This window comes from Lampris incognitus, chromosome 13, assembly GCF_029633865.1.
Source record: "Lampris incognitus isolate fLamInc1 chromosome 13, fLamInc1.hap2, whole genome shotgun sequence".
NCBI classification, from domain to species: domain Eukaryota; kingdom Metazoa; phylum Chordata; class Actinopteri; order Lampriformes; family Lampridae; genus Lampris; species Lampris incognitus.
In genome coordinates, this window is record NC_079223.1 from 29,360,956 (window position 1) to 29,383,723 (window position 22,768).

The 22,768-nt window shown below is 44.8% G+C and overlaps 1 protein-coding gene across 1 annotated transcript in view; it reads left to right on the forward strand.

Moving 5' to 3' along the window:
• The window catches only part of wdpcp (WD repeat containing planar cell polarity effector), a 114,978-nt gene extending 99,438 nt beyond the window's left edge, over window positions 1–15,540 (forward strand). Inside the window, 4 exon segments of the mRNA XM_056292139.1 lie at window positions 6,132–6,237; window positions 13,361–13,440; window positions 14,402–14,436; window positions 15,038–15,540. Coding sequence (XP_056148114.1) covers window positions 6,132–6,237; window positions 13,361–13,440; window positions 14,402–14,436; window positions 15,038–15,088 — 272 coding nt within the window. The 3' untranslated portion in view covers window positions 15,089–15,540.
• The last annotated feature ends 7,228 nt before the right edge of the window (window positions 15,541–22,768 follow it).

Genomic DNA, 22,768 nt, shown 5'->3' on the forward strand with positions numbered 1-22,768 from the left:
TGATTAAGAGGTGTGTCCCAATACTTTTGTACATATAGTGTGTGTGTGTGTGTGTGTGTGTGTGTCTGTGTGTGTGTGTGTGTGTGTGTGTGTGTGTGTGTGTGTGTGTGTGTGTCCAAAGGAATTGAATCAAGTGCAACTGGACTTGGTTATATATCCGTGAAGATGTTTCGCCTCCAGTTGCACTTGATTCAATTCCTTTGGATAACTGTGACCTGGATGAATGAGAACATTCACAGACGTGTGTGTGTGTGTGTGTATATATATATACAGTGCATCTGGAAAGTATTCACACCCCTTCACTTTCCCCACATTTTGTTATGTTACAGCCTTATTCCAAAATGGATTAAATTCCTTTTTTTTCTCATCAATCTACACACAATACCCCATAATGACAAAGTGAAAAAGGTTTTGTAGAAATTTTGCAAATTTATTAAAAATAAAAAACTGAAATATTGCATGTACATAAGTATTCACACCCTTTGCTTTGACACTCAAAATTGAGCTCAGGTTCATCCTGTTTCCACTGATCATCCTTGAGATGTTTCTACATCTTGATTGGAGTCCACCTCTAGTAAATTCAATTGATTGGACATGATTTGGAAAGGCACACACCTGTCTATATAAGGTCCCACTGTTGACAGTGCATGTCAGAGCAGAAACCAAGCCATGAAGTCAAAGGAATTGTCTGTGGACCTCCGAGACAGGATTGTATCGAGGCACAGATCTGGGGAAGGGTACAAAAAATTTCTACAGCTTTGAAGGTCCCGAAGAGCACAGTGGTCTCCATCATTCATAAATGGAAGAAGTTTAGGTCCACAAGGATTCTTCCTAGAGCTGGCCGCCCAGCCAAACTGAGCAATCGGGGGAGAAGGGCCTTGGTCAGGGAGGTGACCAAGAACCCGATGGTCACTCTGACAGAGCTCCAGCGTTCCTCTGTGGAGATGGGAGAACCTTCCAGAAGGACAACCATCTCTGCAGCACTCCACCAATCAGGCCTTTATGGTAGAGTGGCCGGACGGAAGCCTCTGCTCAATAAAAGGCACATGACAGCCTGCTTGGAGTTTGCCAGAAAGCACCTAAAGGACTCTCAGACCATGAGAAACAAGATTCTCTGGTCTGATGAAACCAAGATTGAACTCTTTGGCCTGAATGCCAAACGTCACGTCTGGAGGAAACCAGGCACCTCTCATCACCTTGCTAATACCATCCCTACAGTGAAGCATGGTGGTGGCAGCATCATGCTGTGGGGATGTTTTTCAGCGGCAGGAACTGGGACACTAGTCAGGATCGAGGGAAAGATGAATGGAGCAAAGTACAGAGAGATCCTTGATGAAAACCTGCTCCAGAGCGCTTAGGACCTCAGACTGGGGCAAAGGTTTACCTTTTAACACGACAATGACCCTAAGCACACAGCCAAGTTAACGAAGGAGTGGCTTCGGGACAAGTCTGTGAATGTCCTTGAGTGGCCCAGCCAGAGCCCAGACTTGAACCCCATTGACCAACTCTGGAAAGACCTGAAAATAGCTGTGCAGCGACGCTCCCCATCTAACCTTACAGAGCTCGAGAGGATCTGCAGAGAAGAATGAGAGAAATACCCCAAATATAGGTGTGCCAAGCTTATAGCTTCATACCCAAGAAGACTTGAGGCTGTAATCGCTGCCAAGGGGGCCTCAACCAAGTACTGAGTAAAGGGTGTGAATACTTATGTACATGCGATATTTCAGTTTTTTATTTTTAATAAATTTGCAAAAGTTTCTACAAAACCTTTTTTGCTTTGTCATTATGGGGTATTGGATGTAGATTGATGAGGAAAAAAAGGAATTTAATCCATTTTGGAATAAGGCTGTAACATAACAAAATGTGGGGAAAGTGAATGGGTGTGAATACTTTCCGGATGCACTGTATATATATAAATATATACACTACCGTTCAAAAGTTTGGGATCACCCAAACAATTTTGTGTTTTCCATGAAAAGTCACACTTATTCACCACCATATGTTGTGAAATGAATAGAAAATAGAGTCAAGACATTGACAAGGTTAGAAATAATGATTTGTATTTGAAATAAGATTTTTTTTACATCAAACTTTGCTTTCGTCAAAGAATCCTCCATTTGCAGCAATTACAGCATTGCAGACCTTTGGCATTCTAGCTGTTAATTTGTTGAGGTAATCTGGAGAAATTGCACCCCACGCTTCCAGAAGCAGCTCCCACAAGTTGGATTGGTTGGATGGGCACTTCTTGCGTACCATACGGTCAAGCTGCTCCCACAACAGCTCAATGGGGTTCAGATCTGGTGACTGCGCTGGCCACTCCATTACCGATAGAATACCAGCTGCCTGCTTCTGCTCTAAATAGTTCTTGCACAATTTGGAGGTGTGTTTAGGGTCATTGTCCTGTTGTAGGATGAAATTGGCTCCAATCAAGCGCTGTCCACTGGGTATGGCATGGCGTTGCAAAATGGAGTGATAGCCTTCCTTATTCAGAATCCCTTTTACCCTGTACAAATCTCCCACCTTACCAGCACCAAAGCAACCCCAGACCATCACATTACCTCCACCATGCTTAACAGATGGCGTCAGGCACTCTTCCAGCATCTTTTCATTTGTTCTGCGTCTCACAAACGTTCTTCTTTGTGATCCAAACACCTCAAACTTGGATTCATCCGTCCACAACACTTTTTTCCAGTCTTCCTCTGTCCAATGTCTGTGTTCTTTTGCCCATCTTAATCTTTTTCTTTTATTGGTCAGTCTCAGATATGGCTTTTTCTTTGCCACTCTGCCCTGAAGCCCAGAATCCCGCAACCGCCTCTTCACTGTAGATGTTGACACTGGTGTTTTGCGGGTACTATTTAATGAAGATGCCAGTTGGGGACCTGTGAGGCGTCTGTTTCTCAAACTAGAGACTCTAATGTACTTATCTTCTTGCTCAGTTGTGCAACGCGGCCTCCCACTTCTTTTTCTACTCTGGTTAGAGCCTGTTTGTGCTGTCCTCTGAAGAGAGTAGTACACACCGGTGTTGGAAATCTTCAATTTCTTAGCAATTTCTCGCATGGAATAGCCTTCATTTCTAAGAACAAGAATAGACTGTCGAGTTTCAGATGAAAGTTCTCTTTTTCTGGCCATTTTGAGCATTTAATTGACCCCACAAATGTGATGCTCCAGAAACTCAATCTGCTCAAAGGAAGGTCAGTTTTGTAGCTTCTGTAACGAGCTAAACTGTTTTCAGATGTGTGAACATGATTGCACAAGGGTTTTCTAATCATCAATTAGCCTTCTGAGCCAATGAGCAAACACATTGTACCATTAGAACACTGGAGTGATAGTTGCTTGAAATGGGCCTCTATACACCTATGTAGATATTGCACCAAAAACCAGACATTTGCAGCTAGAATAGTCATTTACCACATTAGCAATGTATAGAGTGTATTTCTTTAAAGTTAAGACTAGTTTAAAGTTATCTTCATTGAAAAGTACAGTGCTTTTCCTTCAAAAATATGGACATTTCAATGTGATCCCAAACTTTTGAACGGTAGTGTATATATATATAATCCAGTGAGTCAAGTAAATTCTTTATGAGACAGTACAAGCCTGTTTCATGCCATAAGCAATCATCAGCTGTCAAACTATATCTATCTATCTATCTATCTCTCTCTCTCTCTCCCTCTCTCTCTCTCTCTCTCTCTCTCTCTCTCTCTCTCTCTCTCTCTATATATATATATATATAGAGAGAGAGAGAGAGAGAGAGAGAGAGAGAGAGAGAGAGAGAGAGAGAGAGAGAGAGAGGAAGAGAGAGGGAGAGAGAGGGAGATAGAGAGACTGTGGTGGTCGACAAGGAGCAGAGGACAGCCGTAGTGATCGATGTGGCATCCCCAAGTGACAGCAACATCAGGAAGAAAGAGCATGAGAAACTAGGAAATACCAAGGGCTGAGAGAAGAAGTAGCTCAGATGTGGAAGGTGAAATCCACAGTAGTCCCAGTGGTAATAGGAGCACTAGGGGCTGTGACCCCCAAACTGGGAGAGTGGCTCCAGCAGATTCCAGGAACAACATCTTAGGTCTCTGTCCAGAAGAGGACAGTCCTAGGAAAAGCTAAGATACTGCGCAGAACCATTAAACTCCAAAGCCTCTGGTAGAGGACCTGAGCTTGAGGAAGACACACACCATCCCAAAAAAGGTGAGAGGGAGATTTTTATGTGTGTGTGTGTGTGTGTGTGTGTGTGTGTGTGTGTGTGTGTGTGTGTGTGTGTGTGTGTGTGTGTGTGTGTGTGTGTGTGTGTGTGTGTGTGTGTATGTGTGTATGTGTGTAGTGTGTGTACAAAACAGCCTGTTCTTCTAATGCAAACCAAAATGTTCCCTAAAGAGTCCTCCTTCACAGGCCCTCCCCGTCCTTGCATTTACCTGTACAAATATCATATGACAAATATACCAGGCAAACACAAGTTATGACACATATCCGCCAGATATAGGGTATGTGAGCACACACAATTATGAATGCAAATATGCATACTCTCACTGTGCATGGAAATACACAAATATATACGCACATGCACAAACACACACACACACACACACACACACACACACACACACACACACACACACACACACACACATTTAAAAGTACATTTTATCCTGGGAAATTACTAAGTTTAAAAAAAATGCAAGTGAAAAGGCTGTGTGCGCACAAGATGTTGTTTGGTGTAGCTGTATTTCAAAAATGAATATCGACAATGAGACAAAAATGTGCATCTGAGCAAAGAATCAGAACCAAAGTTTAAGGTCTGTAGTATAAAAGTTGTGCTGTCGGTGGAGCACTCCACTGCAACCAAACTTGCCTACCCGTGACAATTGAGCAGCTACACTGGGGCAATTTGAGGTGAAGAGAGTTTGGTCCACAGCCAGGGAAAAATCTTCCTCATTTTTCTATGTCCCACCCAGAGTTTTGGCTATTGTTAACGGCTGTCCCCAAATGATGTGACTTGATAGATCCATAGGAAAATTCATGGAGCAAAATGTTCTGTATTGAAAAAGAGCATGAACGTCTCCCATCTATTCCATTTGCTACGTTTTTCTTTTCAAGTTGCTTGAAGGAAAATGACATTCTTAAGATGAACGCTACATTTAATGGCTGGTTAAGATGGCTGTTCGCTGCAGTGTGTTCACATCGCCTGGTCTTTGAATCCCATTGGGAACAGGGACACGATATTCACATGCACATGTGCTCATATTTTGTGCCACCTCTGCCTTGGCTCATACCAACACACACTCACAAAGATATTCACACACACAAACATGTGTAAACAACGCACGTGCATGCACACACACACACATATTATCTTTGAAGCGCTGTTTTTTTTTTGTAACGGTGTTGGAAATCGCTTATACCCGTCTGGCTGACAAGTGCGTTGATTTGGATAGATACGGCATTGTGTGTGGGGAGCGGGGGGGGGGGTAGCAAAACGAGTGTGAGGGAAGACCTCTTTCTCCGCATCTCTATCTGTGTTCTTTTCAGTAGCGTGTAGCCAGAAGGAGAAGAGCCAACTGGCTGCCTGTCCGCCTGTCTCCCCCACTCACAATGGCTGATATGACTGCAGGGCCTTTCAATGGAAGAAGAGACAAGAGCTTTATCTCTAGATCCACTTCTTCTCCTCCTCATCCACCTCCTCTCCTCCCTCTCTCCCACCCTCCCCTTGATTGGGGTGGAGGAGGGGAGGGGTGTTGCTGGTTAAGGGGGGGGTATATGTCTGTGTGTGTTTTGTCATTTTTTTCTTTTTCTGTCTTCCTCAGCCATCGCATCGCAATCTCTACTGCTCTTCAACTTTTCTGTTTTACTGTCTCTTCTTTCCCTCTGTCTCGCTCTTTCATTGTCTATGGGTGAATCAGTGTATTTCTTTCTCGCTTTGTCTTTCTTTGTCTCTCTGCATGTCTCTCCCTAGCTCTTTTTCTCTCTTCCTCTTGCTATTTCTGTGGGTCTCTCCTATTCACTCTATCAGGTAAACGACTAAATACTGTGTGTGTGTGTGTGTGTGTGTGTGTATGTGTGTGTGTGTGTGTGTGTGTGTGTGTGTGTGTGTGTGTGTGTGTGTGTGTGTGTGTGTGTGTGTGTATGTGTCTTGCCTCTCCCAGATGAGTCTGATAGAGGGAGAAATGGAGTCTGTTCCGCCCCGAGGATGGATAGACAGACAGATGAAACGGTAAACAGACAGAGTTTTCTGGACCCTCCCACACTACAGTGAGTTATCTGCATATATGTATCGTCTTTCCATGAATATCTGTTTATTTGTTTATTGTTTATGTTTGTCCAAGCATGTAGTCTTACATGACTGGGCCTGTGTGTGTGTGTGTGTGTGTGTGTGTGTGTGTGTGTGTGTGTGTGTGTGTGTGTGTGTGTGCGCGCATGCATGTGCGCTTGTGCTTGTATACATGTCTGCATTTGAATATAAATGTATGTGTGTGCATTTATTTGCATGCCTATATATAACTGCCTGTGTTTGCATGTGTGTGTGTTTGAAAGTTGATGTATTTGTGCAAGTTTTCTGAGTGCCTTCCCTTCTCGTGTTTTCACATTGACACAGCGGCATGCATAGCAATAGTGATTATATTTCCTTCAGCTATTAGCCACTGTCTGAGTGTTTGAAGATAACAATACAATTTATTTGTACAGCACTTTTCAAAATACTCAAAGATGCTTTACATGACAAACATAAATGAACACACCAAAAGCCGAAAACACAACATTAATCACACATCAAAAGCAATTCTGAACAGGTGAGTCTTGGTTAATGATTTGAATATGGACAGATGGGTGGAGGCTCTGATGTGTTTGGGGAGGGAGTTCCAGGTGGAGGGGGCAGTTATGGAGAAGGCTGTCACCCCAGGTCCAGTGCATGGTCCTGTGTGGTGGAGACAGGAGGTTGATGTCAGAGGAGCAAAGGCAATGGGAAGGAGTGTGGTAGTGGAGCGGGTCAGTGAGGTAGGAAGAGGCCTTGTTATGGAGGGATTTGTGAGTGAGGAGAATGACTTTGAATTGGATCCGTTGTGGGACAGGGAACCAGTTGAGGTTCTGGAGGACAGGGGTGATGTGCTTACGAGAGCAGGAATGGGTGAGCAGCAGAGTTCTAGATGTACCGGAGTTTCTTTAGGACTTTGGACGATGAGCCCTAGACAATGCTGTTGTAGTAGTCAATTCTGGATGTGATGAAAGCATGGATCAAAGTTTCAGCAGCAGAGAAGGAGAGTGATGGGCGGAAAGGGGCAATGTATTTTTAGGTGCAAAAAGGCAGTTCTGGTGATTTGATTGACATGGTGTTCAAAGGAGGGGTTGCTGTCGAAAATGATTCCAAGTTTGCAGATGTGTGGGTAGGGGGACAGAGAAGAGTTGTTGATGGTGAGGCAGAAGTCATGAGGGGTTTTTGTGAGGGATTTGGGACCGATGATGATCATGTCAGATTTATCACAATTTAATTTGAGGAGGTTAACTTGCCTCCATGATTTGATTTCAATTAGGCAGTTGGTCAGACAAGAAGCTGTACTGGTGTTGGATTTAGTGGAGATGTAGAGCTGGACTTCATTGGCATAGCAGTGGAAGTGGAGACTGTGAGGATGTATGATGTCACCAAGGGGGAGCATGTAAATGATGAACAGAAGGGGACCAAGCACCGAACCCTGGAGGATGCCTTGGGACAGAGGAGCGGTGAAGGAGGTGCAGTTGTTTATGCTGACGATCTCTTGTCTGTTTGTGAGATTTGACTTTAGCCAGGAGAGGGCAGTAGCTGTGGTGTTAAGGGGGATTCAAGGCGGGAGAGAAGAATGGTGTGGATTGATGGTGTCAGAAGCTGCAGTGAGGTTGAGGAGGATCAGAATGCTGAGGTGGCCAAAGTCTGTGGGGAGGATATTAATGACTTTAAAGAGTGTTGTTTCTGTGTTGTGTTGTGCTGTGATTGGAAACCAGATTGAAATGGTTCAAACAGGACGTTAGAGATGAAGTGAGCTTTGAGTTGGGAGGCAACAACACATTCCGGTTTCTTTGACATAAAGGGGAGACTGGAGATAGACCGGAAATTGCTCGTGATATCAGGGTTGAATTCAGATTTTTTGAGAGTGGGGGTGACAGCAGCCAGTTGGGGGGGGGGTGTTGAGATGGCAGGTGAGGTGGTCAGGTTGCTGTAGATGGTGTCAATTTTAGTTTGGAAAAATGAAAGGAAGGCATTGCACTTGTTAACTGAGAAGGAATTGGAGGAATTGTCACTGGGTTTGAGAAGTTTGTTTATTGTGGAAAAGAGACAGGCATGGGCGCAAGTCCATGAATACTGGGGTGGCATCCAGCACTTTACCTGTGCCCCCATCCATAGGGTTAGTGGTTGTGTCAGGAAGGGAATCTGACATAACATTTTGCCAAATCAGTATGCAGTTTGACAAGACCATACCGGATCAGTTGAGGCTCCATACCTGATCGGTCAAGGCCTGGGTTAACAACTGTGAAATCTGCTGTGGTGACCCCTGAGAACCAGGAAATAAGCCAAAAGAAGACGTTTATTGTGGAAAAGATAGCCTTGGGGTTGGCTGAGCCAGAGTGTATGAGGTGTGATTAGTAGATGGGCCAAGCTGTGATGACAGCATCTTTGTATTGTTGAAGGTAGTCTGTGTTGGCTTGGAGATTCACTGTTAAACTAGTTTTCTTGCAAACACTTTTGAGCTGGTGCTTATGGGATTTCATTTGATGGAGTTCAGGAGTATACCAGGGAGCTGAGTGTGCGAATGAAACTAGTTTGGTTTTAATGGGGGCCAGCTGATCAAGACAGGGGAAGAGTGAGTCATTATAATAATTGACAAGATCGTAGGGATTTCAGACAGTGGAGGAGGGGAGGCAGACATTTTACCGGCAATGAGGCAGAAAGAGCTGAGGCGGAGATAGATTTGAAATTTCTGAAGGATATTATGCGTTTGACTTTTGGGATGGGGATGGGGATAGTAATGTCAATGTCCATGGTGATTACCAGGTGGTCAGAGATATCGAGGTAGAAGCTGGAGAGTTGATGTATTGTTAGACCAGTGGAGCAGATCAAATTAGCATGCTGCAGATTAGCAGCAAGCATGCAACTACCTAGCATGTTCAGGTGAAGGCGGTCTCTTCTATAAGAAAGGAATACTCTGAGAACAAGTCAAAGGTATGAATAAACCCAACGTGAACTATTACTTCCATAATTGTAGGAAATGAGTCAAGGAGTCCTGGGAGATTCCCCAGGGTGTCAGGAACAGTAGCTCCAGGAGAGCAATGCGTAATCACATTTATGAAACTGATGTATCGGACTGATGTTTCGGACTATTCCCAAATGATCAAGGTAGTGGGGGGGGGATGACTGATTGACAGTGCTGTCAGGGTTAGTCTTGGGAGGGAATGAATGTTGTTGGCCTGAGGAAGCAGCATTGGGACTGGGAGTGACCAGCCTGCCTGAATGCCCGGGAGGACGATGCAGGAGGATCCACGGTGGCAGCAGGAGCGGGAGGTGGGTCAGTCACCACAGCAGCCGGGGCAGCCGTTGCAGCAGGAGTAGTTCCAGCTGGAGCAGGGAAAGATTCCACATGGGAAAGAGCAAAATTGGCCACAGGAACAGCAACAGTCATGGGGGCATCAACATGGTGAACCATAGCTTTAGCCGATAGCATGGTAAACCAACATGAGAGGTTTATGGGCGGAGGTGAGGCAGCTCTGGGTCTTTCCGTCTTGCCATATCTGACTACCACCTCTGACCAGGTAGCCTGTGAGCTGGGAGTGGGGCAGGAGGAGGGCCGGCAATGAGATGATGAGTCCCAGAGGTTGGTATCAGAGATGGCTGAGTTCATAACAGAGATAATTTTGGGCTGTGTGGCTGTGGTGTCCATAAAATCAGATAAAAGACAGTCCTTTATTTGGAGTTCATCTGAGAGCCGCCAGATATAAGCCTTGAGGTTAGTAATGTCATTTATTGCTTTTAGGCACTCTTTGCAAGGCATAGTGATATTAAACCAGTTGATGGATGTTCACAGATGAGAAAGTGGAAGTTAGCTGTTAGCTCTGTTAGCCGTTAGCTCCATCAGCTGAGGGTTGAGTCCACATGGTTCTCGGTGCAGGGAGTAAGCGCAACAATTGATGATCAGGTAAGAGTCCATAAAACAGACAAACCATGAAATCAATTAGAATAATCCAAAAGGTCTCTAGAAGTTGTTAAACGTTGTTAAAAGTTAAAAAGTAAGCACAGCCACAGACAAACAAACCACAGCTGGAAACTGGAAGTCACTTACACCATACAAGATACATGAATATTGCAGAACATTGATTACACCAAGACACCCATAAAAAGATGACCAAGCTAACCTTTCAAATGTAAAAAAAACAACAACAAAAAACAAACATATTCGTGGCAGTTCTTGCGCTTCCAATGACACAGCAACACCTTTTGCCAAACCTGAAATATTTCTGTCATGTCTAAAAAATATAACTGCAGTCCGTCTGATCCTGTTGAAACCACCACCACCACTGTTACTACCAGCACCAACTTCTACCCAGACTTGGGAGAGCAGAGAGTACTCAGTGTTGGTACTCAGTACAAAGTGTCTGTACTCCCAGCACATCATCCCCACAAATAGCGTCTGGAAAATGATGCTACAAACATGCATTGAAAGTGTCATTCACTCTCTCACTCTCCTTCTGTTTCTCTTTCTCTTACACACACACAGAAACACACAGACAAGCAGATGTGTACAAATATAGCCATCCATGTCTCTTTTATTGTGGAAATGGTAGGGGGCAAAGGGGTACTTGATACCCCAACTAACATACTGGAGCATTAATATGGGATTTGTGTGTATTAGATATAAAAGAACTCTTGTTCTTTTCATCCACACAGACTTTTCATGGCTGTTTGACTGTAACACTGATGACTCTGCTACCCCCACCACCACCTCACCACTCCGCTCTCCTCTAAGCCCCCTCCATCTACCCCAAATCCCTTCCTATCGGCCAATTTAAACAAGCTTGGCCCAGAGAAAGAGAGCGAGAGAGACTGTGTGAGAGTATGAGGGACAGAGATGGTCTGACTTAAGCTCTTTTTTTAAAGAATTGGTAAAAGGGAGAGAGAGAGAGAGAGAGAGAGAGAGAGAGAGAGAGAGAGAGAGAGAGAGAGAGAGAGAGAGAGAGAGAGAGAGAGAGAGAGAGAGAGAGAGAGAGAGAGAGAGAGAGAGAGAGAGAGAGAGCAACAAAAGAAGAGAGAGGGTGTAGTAAAGACGGTTAGGGCGGTTTGGCTGCCATTAGTCCAGTTATACTACCCCAGGTCTTCCCCCCGTACTACTCATACTCACTAAGAAGCCAGATTGTGATACATCCCTACAGAAAACAGCCACAGAGACAAAAAACAATGCTTTTTTTCCCTACACAATATTTCTCCCTTCCTTTTGAATGTTTTTTGAACATTGAACCCCCACCCACCCTCACACACACACACACACACACACACACACACATACACTCCTAATCTGGTCTCCAATGAAGTTTTATTGTTTCTTGTGTGAAGCCAGTGACAGCTTAGCCGAGATGGAGTAAGGGGAGGTATTACAGCGCAGTGCGTGCTCCCGTTTGGCATGCAGAGAGAAAAGAAGAAAGGGAGAGAAAGACAGAGGAAAAATAAAACGAGCACGACGGGCATTTTGGGGGCTCCTCGCCGATTGCCATGTTCCCAAATCCGCCTCCTGTGTGCGGAGAGGGAGCGGGGAGCGAGACAGGAAACTGGGAAGCCTCCCAACATTCCTTTGATGACTGTTGGCCCTGCTCACTCACGTCTTACCCCTCTGTCAGCGACGTAGAGAAAATAGAGGCTGGTTTTGTTGTCGCTGAAGTTGGGCTGCATCGAAGCCGAGACAGGTCGAGAGTCATCAAGAGGCAAACGTTTGCCTTTCGTGATTTCTGACTATTTTAGGCAATTAACTGATATCTTCATTTTTTTTGTGGAATTTTTCCCCTTTTTCTCCCTAATTGTAGCTGGTCAATTACCCCACTCTTCCGAGCCATCCCGGTCACTGCTCCACCCCCTCTGCTGATCCGGGGAGGGCTGCAGACTACCACATGCCTCCTCCGATACATGTGGAGTCGCCAGTCGCTTCTCTTCACCTGAAAGTGAGGAGTTTCAAAAGGGGGACGTAGTGAGTGGGAGGATCACGCTATTCCCCCCAGTTCCCCTTCCCCCCTGAACAGGCGCCCTGACCGACCAGAGGAGGCGCTAGTGCAGTGACCAGGACACATACCCACATCTGGCTTCCCAGCCACAGACACGGCCAATTGTATCTCTTGGGATGCCCGACCAAGCCGGAGGTAACACGGGGATTCGAACCTGAGATCCCCATGTTGGTAGGCAACGGAATAGATGGCTACAGTACCCGGACGCCCCTATCTTTCTCTATATTGACTTAGTGCCAGCCTGAACCTCGAACCTAAGCACTGCTCCAGAGTCTTGTCTCATCTGTCTGACTAATATCTAGGAGAATGGCCGAGAAATATTTTAATCCTAGATCATGTGTCATGCCTGTGAATAGTTAGCAGCCATTACATGTTTGCATGGTATAAAGGCCCAGTTTTATGTATCAGGAAAGGAAATTCACTCCTCTTGTCCATGAATCAACAACTTATCTTTCAGCAGGACTACATGATCAGAACATTCAAGAGAAACATGAAGAAGGGTTGACAAGTATAACTTTCCACTGGACCAGTTAAAAATTCAGTTTCCATCAACTATGTAATACATAACCACCTAATCTGTCCTTCTTATTTGCAATTCACATAAAGATAGCTTGATGGAGATGCTGCTAGTATCATTATAAGAATGAGTGAAGGATAAAAATCGGAGCCAATCCAGTCACCAAATACAAACAGGTGTGCGGGAACTCGTGCTAGTGGCACGGCTGGGAGAAGTATACTGATGATTAACATAAGCTTCATGGTACATCACGACACATGGGAGCAAAAGGAGCTCACAGCAAGAAAAAAAAACAAAAAACATGTGTTCATATGCAGCAGGTTGCAGTCCTGAGCGAGTGTAGCTTCAAGGTAAATTCCAACAATCGCCAGCTACTTTTACTACTTCACCAGCCACCTTGATCTGCAGAGTAGACCCCCTAAACAATGGCTGGTAATGTGCCAGTGTAGCTGGTAGGGTCCTGACTTGACACTCAGGTGCGAAAGCTGTGTCAGTACTGTAAAGTTGATCCTATCCGATATTAGGCCTACCGTGGTTTCACATTGATTTATTTGTTTTGACAAAAATCCAGCAAGTGTCCACCAAAGGTAACCCACCTGTGTTGTGATTGGTCCTCGGGGGTGTTGACAGGCCAAGTTGGAGAAGGCCACAGGATGAGAGCGTTCACGTGACTCTGAGCGCAGACTCCATCCGGAACTGGAGACAAGCAGGTGTGTGTCTATGGGAGTGTGTGTGTGTGTGTGTGTGTGTGTGTGTGTGTGTGTGTGTGTGTGTGTGTGTGTGTGTGTGTGTGTGTGTGTGTATTTCCATGTGTGCATGTGTGTTACGCCCCGTTTGCATCTGTGCATGTGTATGTTCATCTGTATGTGTTTTGAGAGAAAGCTGACAAATGCTTGAGCCTCCGTAACTGCTCTAATTTTTTTTTTGTATTCCTGCGCCTTTATTCACCTGCAACACGCACATCCTCCCTCTTGGTCAGTAAGAGCTGAAGGACAGATATGACCCATTAGCTACACTAAATCACATCTTGTAATCTTTGGCATGTCTATTTCAGGGCCGAGTTTTAAGCCCTACAAGAATTCTCTGGCGACATTTAGTGGGTTTTATGCTCTAAATGTAGCCTGAGTGCTTTCCCCTCCTGGTTTCAGATGTCTGAGACAACTAACTGGCCATTTAGGAGGAAGAAGAAAAAAACCCATTAGGAAACATACCCTCACTCTCCCCTGTTCCTACTCTCTGTTTTAATAATTCAATTTTTCAGGCGATTAGCAATCGTCTTGGTACCAAATCACTCTGTCATTTCATAATCCAGACTGTAGGCTATTGGAGGGAATTTGCATTGCCATTTTAAATATCTGTTTAACGTGCGTCGGGGTTTTAATGTCAATCATAATCTTAACGCAAGGCTCAAAGCGAGAGAGATCACCATGAGTGACAACGGTTTACATTCAGACCCCCGCAAAGGAAACGTGTTCAACTTACCGTCTGTGTGTGGTGTGCGTGTGCATGCTTGCATACATTTGTGAGTGCACCTACATTTGTGCGAGTTAATGTGGTGTGGGGCTGTCGCGTGCAATTATGCATGGTTAATGTACGGCTGTTAGACTTGTTCAAAGTGTCAGGGCTGGTTTGCATGTACGTGTAACGTCTCCCATCTGGTATTGTGTTCAGCAGAAATCAGTCTGGTTGACGCAGACGATACGAATGTAAGTTCATCATCTTTTCACCTAAATTGACAATATTTGCAGTAAATGTGTCAACCCTGTTTGTAGAAGTAGATATGTTTTGGAAAGTTTGACATAGTAAGCTATAGTATGGTGACATATAGTAATGTATAGTATAATATGCTGTAGAATAGTAAGGTATAGTATACTATAGTGTAGTTTAAAGTAGTGTTAGTACACTATTTTATATAGTACAGTGCAGTATAGCATAATGGAGCACAGCATATAGGATGACATAGCATAGTATTTTATGGAAGTATAGCTTATCTTATTTTAAAATAGCGGAGCACAACAAGGCATAGCATTGCATGGTAGCATAGCATAGATTCAGTTACAGAGCATTGTCATCCATGATAAGAGTAAGTAGTAGGGGCACTTGTAAATTGGTCACACTACAAGGTTGGCGATAATATGTGTAGATAATCCAGGGCTTTGACTCCACAGCTTTGAGGCTGGGTAGACAGCATCGAGCAATGATGTTCTTGTCTGCAGTCCCACAATGAAAACCCGTGTAGGTTGACGGAGGAACACAGTATGCCGTGCAGGTTTACTGAATTCACTGTTTCTGTTCACTCTCCCTCAGGAGACGGAGGACCCTGAGACCCTCCAAGTGGTTCACCTGGGACTGGTTTAAAAACTTCACCAATGACTCTCTCTAACTGGATAGGGATGGATAGGGATTTTTTTTTTTAAAGAAAAAACAGTGCTCACTCTGCCATCCCCCTAGTTTGTTTTTTTTGGGGTTTTTTTTTTTTTGCTGTACAGTAAAATACAAAGAAGCTACAGGGAAGATGGACAAGGACAGAAACAACAAAGAAGGTTTCCGGTAATAGTCGATCCTGCACCAAATGGGTTGCATTCAGCTTTAGACACAAGGGTCATGTAATTAGCTGTAACCTGGATGAGCAATACACCTTTCTGCCATTGTGCCTAAATGTCCATGTCCAAACTGATATCTGTGTAAAGCAGAATAATTAGCTCGCGTTAAGGTTTGTAACCGCGAGCTTTGCAACCGAGTTGCTGCACAGACTGTAAACACACTTTGCTCAAACAACTTTTTTTTTTTAAAGAAATAAAATTCATATTTCCACATTTCTTGGATCAGTGCTTGGGCTCCCTCGGTTAGTGGGATTCAGTCCGTTGGTTGTCACTGTGAGGTCAGGCAGTTATACAGGGCTTTTTGTCTTTTCAAACATGTTGTTCCAACTGAGAAATGAAGACGACCTCCATCACCGGTTATAGTGAACGTTTCGAGGCTCGTGTCGTACGACGTACGTACAGTGCATATATACTGTCTGCGTGCGTGCGTGCGTGTGTCTGCGTTCGTGTGCCTGTGTGTGTGTGTGTGTTGGCCGAGATTACAGGCCACAGTTTTATTCATGAACGGGAGCCAACCAGCGCCTTTTAAAGCATCGCACGGAGCCCCGTTTCCTGAACAGCAGCCATCGCCGTGTCAGCCGTCGACGCGCTGCGCGCCCCGACTAATCTGACAGCGCCGCGCGAACCCTAATCCCTCACTGTATCCTAATCTATTTACTTTGCATTCTAAGAGGATTTCCACCCAACATATATATATATATATATATATATATATATATATATATATATATATATATATATATATATATATATATATATATATACAAGAAGCGACGTTGGAAATGGACAGAACATCAGCGAGGATGCTTTTTCTGCGTGTTCCGTTTTTTTTTCTGTTAGTTTTTTTTTTAAAGAAAAATAATCATTGTGTGTTTTTTCGGAGTCAATCCCCTACGAGAGGGATGGGTGAAAGGAATTACATCTCTGAGTGATACTAATATTTCTCTTATGTAAACATCTACATGTTATACCCCCCCCCCCCACCTCCGATGATACAGTCACACAGCGGAGATAAGTGGCATCTGTCGTAGCCTTTAGTGCATCTCTTGACACGTTCATAATTGACAAACCAAGGCCGTATTATCTGCTGATTGTTTGACTTGACAGCTCCAATAAAAGCTGCAAAATTGCTTAACAGCCGAGCACGAGTTCCTCCCGTCTCGCGCCGATGGCCTTCACAGCGGCTTTTCCGAACACGCGAGCGGTTAAATCTCCTCGTTCATAATACAGCAAACAAAGTAACGCAAGAAGACGGGATCAGAGACTCCCCTCGGTTAACCTTTAGGCAATTATGTCGGCTTTGCGAAATCATAAATAGTTATGCATCGCGCGAAAACGCGGCTAGCAGCTTTAACGTAAAGCGCCTGTAGTATTATCCGCAGATCTGCGCCCTCCCCGAGATAACTCGCAGAGACAGACAGACAGAGACAGACAGACAGACAGACAGACAGACAGACAGAGAGAGAGAGAGAGAGAGAGAGAGAGAGAGAGAGAGAGAGAGAGAGAGAGAGAGAGAGAGAGAGAGAGAGAGAGAGAGAGAGAGAGAGAGAGAGAGAGAGAGGCAGGCTTATTAGACGTGTTAACGGAGCTGCGAAACGGCCTCGTTAGCATTTGGAAATGAGTCGAGCCTCCGACGCCTACTATCACTCAGGTAATCTGCCTTTCCTCCGTGTAGTAACAGCTGTGTAGTGTTTCTCTGCAGGCCTGGGGGGACAGCTAGGGGCCGGCCTTATCGGATCTAATGATGGCATCGATTAGACTGATTCTGTTTCCTTGTTGGTTGAGTGTGTGTGTGTGTGTGTGTGTGAGAGAGAGAGAGAGAGAGAAAGAGAGAGAAGCATGTTTCGTCAGGCCTGGTCAATATGCATGCACGTTATTATGCATACGCTGATAAATCAGTGCTGTTAAAAACACGTGCCGATAAAATAACTTGCAGATTCAATCAGAAGGAACTTTTTCAACTGGGGGAAAAATGAAAGTGCTGTGTTAATTTTATTACATATAAACTGTATCACGTCAGCTTGATAAGGATTGATTTGCATAGCAATGCAGCTAACGACTCTGAATATGAGATATTCACCCCCCCAACCCCCCTTTTCTGAACAAGTTATTGAGACTCGCCGTGCAGAATCGTTTCACCTGAATGCTCTGGACCTTTTTCCACTTTTCCCTCTCTGAGGTCAAGTTTGTCAGGCGAGGCTTAGGTTCATAATTAACGCTATGGGTGAAAATGAAAAGTTCTGATAGATAAAAAGCAGCAACCATATCGTACTTTGAAATTCTCCCTCGTCAAAATTCATACCAGAGAAATTGATATCACCGCTGCTCTTCAAAAAACTTTATTTTACACTTTTTTCCTTCTGTGCATTTAAATAATCTATTGAAGGGTCAAAGGTCATCACTGTGGTTTTTGTCCCATATCACCACCCCTGAATTGTATTAAAGATGGCTTTTATGTCCACCTCTGTATCCGCTGTATTTCTGTCTGGCTGAGAGGGGGGCAAAAAAAAAAGCACTGAAGTTATTCTCCCCCCCCCCTCAGTTTCACCATTACTCACACTGTTACTGCTCTTTGACTCTGTAAGGGCAGAGAGACGGCACGTCAACCGAGCGCACTCCACCTAATGAACAGAGAAATGTTGAAAACGGTCCAGACAGAAGACCAGTGAGACACGCAGATAGGATTCAGGGTTGGAGCCAGCGGTGCCTGAAGTCTCCGTTAAGCCCTTCCCAGGGCTGATGGTGGGGGGGGGGGGGTTTGAATGAAGAGACAAGTTGCGACTTGGGACGAGGGACCCTCGCATCCTTTCCAGATGAGATAATATGGGTCCTTTTTAAATTACCTTTTGCAACTTGTTCCTCCTCTCCTGTATAAAACAGATCTATGTATGTGATTGTAAAAGGCCAAGTGGGGCATAATCAGAAAATCTCCATTAAAAAAACCCAATGGTGATGAACCTAGAGGGTGGTTCCTCAGTTTTATTTGTTTACCTTTGCAGGCATTGTCTAATATATTTCAAGGAAGGAACGGATGAGCAGTGTCAGACCGTTGCATTGACCTTCGAACATGTCATCTCTGTATCTGAGCTAGCCAGTCTTCAGTCCGTTTTAATCACCGCCACACTTCTCGTGGACAGGACAGGTACGGCCACTGCAGTCATTCAGTCGTTAGTTACCTTCACCCATCAAGCATTTGTAAAGTCGGCGACTACAACAACACAGTAAATGAAGGAGAGAAGGACTCACGTGTTCTGGTGTTCAGCCCCAGAATCTGAAACTAAGCTGTGGGCCTTCAGAGTTCAAGGGGGCAGCCAGCGAGGGGAGCCGGGGTTCTTGGCCTGGCTGTGCGCTGGGCCAGGCTAAACCTATGCAAACCCACCAGGAATTTCATGAATGCACTCAGTGCCTTGTGTCATAGGGGTGACTAAGCTGCTTTCACCCCGCCTGCTTAGCTGTACCGGCTGGCCCGGCTCAACTGTGAAATCCCCTCATAGGAACCAACAGTGTTCTGTGAGTTCGGACGTGGCTGGATTCAAGAGGACTGTCGGACGGGTGTGTTCATCTCAGGAAATTCTCCCGGGCCACACCTGTTCGCCAACCGGCGCAGAACAGGTCAGTATATTGGGAGTCTGCATTTCCAAAATCGCAGCAAAAAAAAAAAGAAAAAGAGAAAGCGCAGATGTGTCTTTTGTCACCAGACGAACATGAGTCCAGGGAGAAATAAAAGCCCTGCCACCACTCTCAACGCCCACATGGCAATTACTGCTCCCAGTTGTAGTACTCAGACTTCTGGGGCATATCGAACAAAACAAGATGCAATAGACAAGAATTTGAAAGAAAATTCCCAACACCTTGTTTGACAAAGTGGAGTAATCGGAGAAGGTAGGCCTGACTACACCCATGTTGGTGTACAGTTGACCCCAGATTAACCTCACTGTTAAATCTAATCCTCCTGTGTGTCTCGCCTCACTCCTCAGACCGTCCTATGAAAGCACCAGGACGCCCAGGTCTGGTGACAGTCAACAGCCAATGAAAAAGACAAGCGCTTTTTTTTTGCCCTCTATGGAAATGGAAGACAAGAAAACAGTTCCAGCATGCAAGTTGCTATCATTGGTATTGGCAATGGTCTCCTCAATCTCTCTCTCGCTCCCTCCCTCTCTCTCTCGCTCTCTCACCATATCACTCACTCACAGTGACACACACATAAATGTACAACGGTCATACTTGTGCACATGCTCACTTTACAAGGCCTTTTGGTCCCCTGGATCAATCCAGTTTCTCCTCTCTCTCTCTCTCTCTCTCACGCACACATACACACACAGATACAGATCACAACCACTCATGCAAAGATGGTCCAGCACAGTTGCAGTTCATTTCCGGGACAAACGTCTCTGTGAAATGTCAACAGGTATTTGAAACTTGGTAAGTCGTCGACCCACATCTTCATACGTTCCTGTTCCTGTCTACATTCAGTTCGGCAGGTGAGGAGATCAACGGTTCACAACAGGCGATGGCGAACAATCGATCTTCTTTGGGAACCGGATTGGATCGAGGTGGGATCCGGGACAAAGTGCAGAGGCCTCAAAATATACCCGAAAAGCACACCTGCAGAACTTGAGGCCCAAATCAAAAATGACCGGTATGACGTGCCTCACACTCAGGTTGTATTTCCAAGCTTGTTGATTTGCTCGTGAACTGCCTCCGGAAGTTGGAGGAGGGACCTCGCAAGGCTCGCACCTTTCTCTCTCGTGAAGCCGACGTTGCGCTTCACAGTAACGCGCCGCATCAACACATCCGGTCTTACGTCACCTCTTAAAGAGACAGCTGCTCCCTTCAGGAGAAACTGCATAATCGAAATTTAAACCAGGAAATCTGTCGAGTAAAGGCGAAAGAGGTAATCAACTGATAGCTCGTAGTTGTTGTGTTTTAGTAACATTTTCATCGGCAGGCTTCTTGGGGGATGCATCTGGGGTTCAATCGCAATTAGTTTAGAAAGAAAAAAGTTAAATTCGTGCTCACATACATCAAGCTAGGCCTGTGATTGCTTTAGTACATTTTCTTTCGATGCAGCAATTAGGAAATTACGCTATTACGTCTCTGACAGATGGGGAGAAAAACGGTAGTGTTACTCGAATAATTATGGAGCTATATAAATTATTTTTGGGAAACAAAAAAAAATCAAAGTTAAAATAGGCACAAAAATAATTGGGGTAGGTATATAGAGTTTTGTCTTAGATTATCTGAAGAAGCTGCAAATGAAATTATTCATCTTATTTCCGAGTAACATGTTAGTATTTATTCTGTATTCCCGCCAGTGTCACTGACGCCCTTTTGTTGCTCGATTTCAGGACATTTAAAGTTTCCGTTTTTACGTCGAGTTTCAGCTTAGTGAGCGTCATCATCATCATCATCATCATCATCATCGTCACGTTAATCGAAAGAAACTGTTATCAAATAGACACTGTAGTGTTTCGAAACAACCGCCTCCTGCTATTTGCTGCCACGTAGCTACGTAAATGGGATAGTTTAGATTTTCCCATGCAGGAGACCAAAAGAAAAATATAGAAATTGACCTTATTGCCAAGAAAAAGGTTTTTTCGTTATGGACTAATTGGACCCATGCTATAGAAACCCGTGCATCAAAACGAAACAAAAAAAGCAGTCGGGCTAAATTGAGTCTCGTGATGAGGAAAATTAAAACGACCCGTGTAGTCTAATTAATATCAAATTCAGTTTCAACAGCTGTACAATAAAGAAACCCCGAGCGTGACACGTGACTATGAGAACCAAACGAGTCCATTTTTCCCCTGTGTGCATTTCGACGAATCAGAAATAATTTTCTCAATTTCCCGAAAAGCAGACTGTGCTGTGACAGTCCTGAACTTTCCGCATGGTTTTTAATCCGATTAAGAGACAGGCCTATAAATCTTTACTAGTATGATCTTAGTGAATTTTGGTCTTTTCAAATATTTTAATGCAGGTGTGTTTGGTAAAATTATTCGTGGGTCCCCCCGACCCTAAAAAAAAAAGAAGCAAGATAGGAGCTACAGATAGAGCAGCAGCCCGTCCTGTCTATGACTGGTGTCTGAATTTGACTATATAGGTCTTGTGAAAAACGTTTAGGGACCGGCTGCGTTTAAAATAAATTCGTCTTTCTTGTGGGAACCTTGATATGTGGCCTGCAGGCCTATTCCAACACTTTTACCACTCTTTTTTGTTTTGTTTTTTTAGTAGCTACTCTTAATCTAAGTTCTCCACACCATTTTAATTCCCAAAGAGAACATTTTGAAAAGCACTCATAAAAAATTCCCATTGTTAAAAAAAAAAGTCCAAACTGCGCTGACGCCCCCCCCCCCAGTAGCCTATGTGAAGGTGAGCAGGTGTTTGACGCGAGGGTAAATTCCTTAAAACAATTCCCAAGATTGGTTGCAAATGTTTGTTTGATGCAAATTCGACAAATCCGCCGGTGTTTGTGTACAGCCGCGCTGCTTAGTGCGCTCGTTGTCGAGTAAACACGTTTAATGTCCTCATTGGCAAGATGTTTATTCAGCTGCCACGTACCCCCCCCCCCCCACACACACACCCCAACCCCCCCTTCCCGGTCATTTACATATACAGGAATCAGACAGGGACACACACCGAATCTGTGCTTCAGTTATATAGGTGGGCACACCACGCATGCCAAGTAAACAAAAAAGCATTACATTTTGTTTGCATGACTATGATTGGTTGATTAAGTAACATGATGAAACGCTCGAGATTATGAATTAAAAAACAAAAAACATTCACAGCCTGATTTTTTTGTATTAATCACAGGTATGATTGTGAAATAACAGCCCCCCCCCCACCTTCGTTTGTTCGTTCGTTCGTTCGTTTACTTGTTAAGGACATTCCCAATAGTGGAATTAATTAACGTAGCTACGTGAGGCAAAGTTGTGTTGGGTCTCTCTCCCCCCCTCTCTCCTTCCCCGTCAAGCCCCTGTGCGGGGAAAACAGTCTCGGTGTGGCCTTCGACTGTTAAAACATGCACGACGGATACAACCTTGCCAGAGAGCTGCCGAGTTTTCCACTCTTTATAATGCGTTTGTGCCTGCGAGCAGCCTCTCTCTCCCCCCTCTCCCCCTGACACACACCACACACACTCACACACACACTTTACATTTGACCCGCTAACCCGGTCCCACCCACGTAATTACCGCGTGAGAAGCGGTGAAATTCCTGCAGGTTACTTGGGATAAAGCCGCCCTCAGCGCTGCGCGGCGAACAGCGCGCGCCGCAGTAATTATCGCGCCATTACAGTCGCGCGTTCAATTACGCCGCGATCACATGTGCGGCGCGCGGGATGTGTAGCGCCTTTCGGCGGCGGCGGCAGCGAGGACGTCTCGTTTCCCCAGAGCGGAAGGAGCCACGCTGGCGCGGCAGGTTTGGGGAGGGG